The 7,440-nt window shown below is 36.2% G+C and overlaps 1 protein-coding gene across 1 annotated transcript; it reads right to left on the bottom strand.

The window, feature by feature from the left end:
• Nucleotides 1-3,733: 3,733 nt before the first annotated feature.
• Nucleotides 3,734-4,621, bottom strand: LOC145113981 (putative F-box protein At5g04010). The gene has a single exon (XM_079050006.1). It carries the CDS (start codon nucleotides 4,619-4,621, stop codon nucleotides 3,734-3,736), a length of 888 nt encoding a protein of 295 aa, XP_078906132.1.
• Between the last annotated feature and the right edge of the window lie 2,819 nt (nucleotides 4,622-7,440).

Below are 7,440 nucleotides of genomic sequence, written 5' to 3'. Positions count from 1 at the left end.
TTTTCATTCACAAGCACCCAACACACACTTTAAGGCCAAAAACCCACACAAGGGATCTAGGGTTTGCAAGGGACGATTTGGAGAGATGGAGGCTGATGGGATGGAGGCTATGAGAGGTTAAGGAGTTTAAATAGGGTCTTAGCACCGAAACTTTAGGGTTTTCCCCAACACCCACCACCACGTCGTGGTGGTTCATTAAACTCCCACGGCCTAAAAGCTTATCGCCACGTCGTGGTGAGGCTTCACCACGTCGTGGCCAAAAAGAAATCATACACAATTGTGAATAATCTCATACCTGGAATTGAGTGTTACTTACAAATAGTGATGAATGATGTATCTATACCAACTACACGGGTGGATACACTATCACTGTCTATCTTTATGTTGATGATATATTGATCATTGAGAGTCACCTGGAAGGTATTCTTGAGACATAGAAATATTTATCATCAAACTTTAAAATGAAAGATATTAGAGAAGCAGGTACCATTATGACAATGTTTCAACATTTGAATATTAAGGAAAATAACACTCATTTTGATTCAAGTGTGCAACTTAATGTGGACTATGATCGAATAGTGGCTCAACTAGAATATATGAGTGCAATCGGTAGCATGATTTACATCATACACTGCAATCGACCTCACATTTTATTTGTTTTATGTAAACTAAGACGTTATACTATTAACACAATATAAAGCACTAGAAGGCAGTAGGTAGAGTTATAGGGTACCTTAAAAGGACAAGTACTCTTGAAATGGCATACATGTCATATTTATATAGACTAGAAGGGTATTCTGATGCCAGTTGGAAATTAAGATCACACAAGTGATTTCAGATCCACAAGTGGTTGGATATATACAATAGTTGGAGTAGCAATTTCTAGGGTGAGAAAGAAACAGACATGTATAACTCACTCAATGATGGAGTTCGATCTTCTTGCCATATCCATAACATGCAAAAAAGGCAGAATTGATTAAAGATATACTCTTGGATATTTGTTTGTGCAATATTCTAATAACATATATCCCCGTGTGTTTTAACAGTGAGGTAATATGGTCTAAAATGTATAATGTTGTGTTACAGGTAATATTGTCTAAAGTGTACAATGTTATGTGTAATAAGAAGTCTAGATATATTGTTCTATGACATAATTTTATGAGACAACTAATTGAAAGTGATATCATCAAAGTTATATATGTCAAGACAAGCAGGTACTTGACATATCCACTTATCAAACCCATGATTAGAGATTTGGTATAAACTACCATGATAGTTATGGCCTACAACCACAATAAAATGGTTTAAGTAATGGAAACCCAACTTGACATTAGCACTTATGATTCACAAGTTAAAAAGATAAAACCGAAGTCAATAACGCTAGAATGTACTATCAATGATGATAGATCTATGTGAGATAAAATAGTATGTTATTGCAAAGAATGAAATTGAGTTTTCGGGACATCTAATCAATGAATATGTTGTAAAACTTTGTATATATAATCCATTGTATATATATAATCCAGAGGTGGTGCCGCCTCAAATTAATGATTTACCTTCTAGAGGGTCGTGAAAATGATTTATAGTGAGCACTGAGATAACCAGTCAAGTAAGAGAGAACCGAGGTTCGTAAAATTGCTTGATTTATGTGCAATTTACACTTAATCTTCTCGAAGTCTTTACAAAGAGGATACTCGAGGTTTTCTGATGAGCTATCAGATAATAATGAAAACCCGATGAACATTTGAATTGCCACATGACAGCTTATGAGAGGCCATCCATTATCGTTGTTTGAATCTTTAGGATTCTAGGTTCAAAATCGCAACCTTACCTCCTCTTTTCAACCTTACCTTCTCTCTTCCTTTGTGGTTCTTCCATAGTTCTTCCATAATTGTTGAAATGAAGAATAACTGTATTAATCATTGGTTTTACACTGCAAATTACAACCATGATCTAATGGGAAAGTAACTTGTAAGACCAATGAAGTTTCGAAACCATTCAGAAAATCCCAATCATGTTTTGTCTGTTTAAAAAAACCCAACAAACTTAACCTTTTTGTCTAAACAAACCCAACGGACTTACACTTTTGTTCAGTTCTCATTAGAGACAACTAGATTCATTAGGTATACAATTAGTTGGCAAATGACATGACATTATATTTAATGACATGAAATAAGCAAATTAGAATGGCCATTTATATATCTATTTAGGTCTTGGAGAAGAGAACAACGAACGACGTTCGTTTTCGATCTCCTGTAATACTTCTTCTTCCTTTCAATCGTTGATGTCCAACTCAATATCTACAAAGAAGATATATTATAATGCAGACCCTTGTGTATGTGGACGCCCTTCTCGTATTTGGACATCTAGAACAGAGGATCATCTAGAGAAAAAGTCCAAGGCTTATTCGACATAGATGGGTAGGTGTAATTGAAAGCTTTATTATGCCCATTTTCTATCTATTTATTTGGTTCCTTAAAATCAAGAACTAATTAAGATAATCAACCAAATAGATAGAAGATGGACATGATAAAGCTTTCAATTACACTTACACATCTGTTCGAACAAGCCCTGGACTTTTTCTTTTCTCTGGATGATTCTCTTTTCTAGATGTCCAAATCTGAGAAGGACGTCCACATTCACAAGGGTTTGCATCATCAAATATCTTCTTTGTAGATCTTGAGTTGGACATCAACAATTGACAAAAAGAAGAAGAAGTTGCCATTACAAGTGATCGAACATAGAAGCCGTTCGTTTTTTGCTTCTCCAAGCAATAAAATTGATATATAAAGGACAATTCTAATCTGTTTATTCTATTTATTCCATGTCATTAAATAATGTCATGCTATTTGCCAACTAATTATATAACTAATGAATCTGATTGCCTCTCATAAGAATTGAACAAAACAAAAACGTAAGTCCGTTGGGTTTTTTTAATAAAAATGTTACGTTTGTTGAGTTTTTTGAACAAACAAAATATGATTTGAGTTTTTTTTTGAACGGTTTCGTTAGTCTTACAATTCATTTCCTGATCTTTATCTTTAATTTCACATCATAAACTATGTTATTCGCTGACTTTTATTAGTCGGTTGACCCTAATAAAAACAAAGTGTAAGTTAGTTGAGATTTTTAGATAAAATGTTAAATTCGTTGGGTTTTGTTGAACACAAAAAACATAATTGAGTTGAGGTTTTTTGAACTATATGAAAAAATCGGTTTTTTTTGAACTATTTGAAAAAATCGCTTATATAGCATTTTTCCATGATATAATCAAACGCATCACAATATGAGAGCTCACCTCGCCTAAAAAATCACATAAATGCACAAAACAAACATACAAACTTGCCGACTCAGTTTTAACTTTTTACTAAATACCAACATCAACCATACATACATTCAATACTTGATCAGGGACTGCACCTCATTATTGACATCTCAAAAATGTCACTGGAGCAAATTCATCGTCTTCTGAGGTGCAAATTGTTGTTGATATTCATAAAACAAACTAGCTAGATAGCTTCAGGTTTGTTTTTTATATGACATAAGCACACCCATTATATATATATATATATATATATATATATATATATATATATATATATATATATATATATATAATGGAGAAAAATAAATGAGGGATATATTTATGTAGTCGCAACACATTTTATGAAAATCAAATTTTTACAAGTCACTTCGACAAGAGTGGAACGTGTAAACACATGAAAAAAGAGTATCACACGTCACAAGGTTCAAGAAAATGCTGCAAATACCTAAGCCCATCATCAACCCCAACATATCTCCAGCTTACGATACTCAACACCCCCACACACACCCTCTCCACAACCTTCTTTCGACCCTCTTCCCTTGTAACCAACCTCATATCCGCTACCATCCCACTCGTACCACCGCAGCTTGATGCACAGCAACACCCTGGTGCTGGCAGCTCTGTCGAGAACCACCCATCCGTACCGGACACAAAGCTCCCTTTACATTTACAATCCATCATCGTGAAAACGCCTTCAAACCCTCTCAATACCACATTCCATGTCACCTTCGTATCCTCCAACACCTCAAACTGCAGCCACTTCTCGTGATCACGAACATCAAAATCGAAACGGAATAAGGCTTTTTGGTCCAGTGGCAGTGCGGTGCCGGGTTTAATTAAGGTGACCGGCGGTGACTTTGAGTTGTTTACTGTTATGATGAAAAGGAGGTTTTGTAGAGAGATTCGGGGTTTTGACGGTGGCTTGTGGCGGCGTTTGGCGGAGGTGAGACCAAGGGAAAAGAGACGATGGTAGGGGAGAGATGGAGCGACGGTGAAACGGAGGTGGGAGAGAGAAGGGAACTGGGTGTTGCATGGGTCTTCCCAGAGGTGGTCGGAGGACATGGCGGAGCACCATGATTTAGAAACACAGGAGGCGATGGCTAGGTTTTCGGGGTCTAGATAGTTTGCAACCAGATCAAGAGCTTGCCATGGGATCGTAGACGACGACGGCCACGACGCTGTTGAAGTTGCCATGAGTAGAGTATTAAAATGGGAATCTTGAATTCCGGTGTCATCAGCAGTGGAGTGATTTATAGGGTTTGATGGGATAAGAGAGTTTTCTGTGGGTTGACACATGGTACTATACTACTGTTTATGCATGTAGTGTGCTAACACGTGTGCATGACCCATAAAAGACATTCACACGTGTGAATCAAAACATACAAGACGGTGTCTTGTTAATTATCCGAAAATAGAACCGAGAAAGAAACATATACTAAAAGAACAAAAATGAAACATGTTTATCATGCAGGTTTTAGAATCGTATTTAAAACATCCATCTATATAGATTTTGAGGCTTCAAAAAACATAACTCCATAAACTGATAAATGATAAAGATGATAAAAATGGTACAAGACATATTTACGCCGCTTTTAATCAATATGTTCGTAAAATGTATATATTTAACTCAAGGTTTTAAATGGCCTTAGCCATAACGTGACAATCTGCAAGCTTCAAGTTTTACGACTTATGACAGATTAATAACATCTTTTAAGACGTAATCTAATGCGTTAATTATCAATTATGTATATAAAAAAGAGAAATCATATAATTATAGATTTCTATAAAACATAACAAATTTTTAAAAAAGTTATATCAACCTTATTAATTTATTTTAACAAAAACTCAAGGTGTAATTAATGCCCCCATCTGAAATGAAAAAAAAATGCCTTGAAAAATATTCACGCGTTGCATTAGCCTAACATCGCCACAACGAATATTTTTCTAAAAAATGCCTTGAATAAGTACTTCGAGAAGCCAATATGTTGGATTGAGGGACACCTCCCACCATGGTATGCCTTTTAAAACCACGATTTAACTAAAAACTTCATCTCCTCTTATGTTATAGAAAATTTATATATGTAGAATAGGTAAGCTGTGACAGATCCAAAGCAAAATGACAAAGGTGCACATACCATTTTGAAGGTATACCGTAAGAAAACTTGCACTAAGTCGATTTTTTTTTTTCAAAATAATTACATTACGTTAGCAAATTTGAGGATATCATGAGTCACCCTTTGCAACCAATTTGAGTCCGCCTGTAAATAAATAATAACTTTTCAGTTTGATTATATTAAATTACATAAGAATGCACTACTATTGGTTTATGAAAATGAATATGCAACAAAACAAAATTTTACATGTTTTATAAGCCTATGTGATTGAAAACAAATATGTAAAAATTTGACAAACGATTTTATAGAAAAATAAATTTATAGAAATGGAAAAATCTTTAAAAAAAACATACAAATAAAGATGTAAAAAATAATTTTGAGAAAACCAAATGAATTTTTTAAAGTTGATATCATGAAAAAATGTTATAAAAATATCATTTAGTTGTAACGTCAAGTTCTGAATCGTTACTCATTTCGGTGTGAGGAATGAGATGTGGATGATTCAGGCATTCAGAGTTAGTTTTGGAGCCAAGGGTTGTATTGGTAATCTGGCAGCAGACTTTTACGGAAATTGGATTTTGTGTTCGGAGAACTTTATGTCAAGTATGAGTGGTTAATAGTGTAGAGCTTCTCGATACCTTTTCATTGATATAAGGATGGTCAGAATCGGAGTTGTATCAAAGAAGTTATAACCTTCAGAATGAATTAGGGTTTGAGGGAAGACCCTAGTACGCGGGGCGTACCAACGAAGTACACGGGGGGTACTTATGCAAAGGGAGTTACGCCATGCGCAATGAGGAGTACGCTTAGCGTACTGCGAGGTTGGGATCGGGGTGCGAGACCTTGTACGCTGGGCGTCTGAGAGGATTAGCGTGAAACCCTAATTTCTAGTGATGTACCCTATATAAGCTTTATGTTAGTCCCTTTTGTTCATTTCTAAGCTAGCCTCCATACCCTAAAAACCCTAAATCGACCTTGTAGCCTCTTGGAGGTGTTCTTGAGCTATTGGAAGGCTTTGGGACATATTTTACCCTTGGGAAGGAAAGAAGAGAAGCTTGAAGTTGTTTTGCTTTGTGGGAAGGCTTTGGATCCAAAATCATCATATTGTGGGGAAATTTTTTGAGGTATCAAGTTTCTATCTTTGCTTGTGTATGATTAGATCTTTTCATGGCTACTTTATTATGATTTTGGTCTCCTTTTTGGGTTATGGAATAAATTAGGTTGTCTAAGGGTTTATCCTTTCAGATCTGAGTTTGTTTTGGTATCCTTGAGCATAAAGGTGCAAGCTTTATGTGTATTATGGTATCATGCATGCTTTAAGTCATCTATTAAGTCCCTTTTTAAGCTTAAGAGCTTCATTTAGTCATGTATGGACGTAAAGTTGGCAACTTTACGTGATAATCCAGCTCAAGGAAGTCGGATATGTGTTTTGGAGCTTTGTCTTAATGGATTAAGAGAAAAATTGAGTTTGGGCTGAATAGGGCGAGTACGTTGAGCGTACAAGCCTCCAACCGAGTACGATGCGCGTACGTGGTTGTACGCCCCGCATACTCGGTCTGTTAGGCCTTGCATGTTTTAGGCTTCGGTTTGGGCTACCTTTTGGGCTTGGTTGCTTGGGGTTTTATTGGGCCATCTGAGAATGTGTGTTTTGGATTAGGGAAAAATTAATGGGCTTAGGGGTAAGGCCCAATTTGGAAAATTGGGCCATAACTGGGCTTTGGATGATTATTGGTTTGTGGGCCTTTATGATTGAGAGTTTGGGCCTTAGTCTTGGACCAAACAAGGTGAGGGGTAAAATGGTCGTTTTACCCCATATATGGATTATTGGATTAGGTTTGGAACCCAATTGTTAATTGGGTGTTATTTGTTTGATAGCGCGAGGATTTTAGCAGATTTACAGTCAGAGAGTATCTGTGGGTTTCAGCTGTCCGAGGTGAGTCTTCTCACTATATCCATGGGTCGAAGGCACCAATGTCGGCCCATTGTTTGTTATGTGGATTG

Source organism: Lactuca virosa, chromosome 5 (assembly GCF_052849685.1).
Source record: "Lactuca virosa cultivar CGN04683 chromosome 5, Lactuca_virosa_CGN04683_v6, whole genome shotgun sequence".
Classification (NCBI taxonomy): domain Eukaryota; kingdom Viridiplantae; phylum Streptophyta; class Magnoliopsida; order Asterales; family Asteraceae; genus Lactuca; species Lactuca virosa.
This window is presented reverse-complemented; position numbering and strand designations above follow the sequence as displayed.

Bases quoted from the DNA above. Each gene is read 5' to 3' on its own strand.
- LOC145113981 (XM_079050006.1), bottom strand. From the start codon at position 4,621: ATGTGTCAACCCACAGAAAACTCTCTTATCCCATCAAACCCTATAAAT.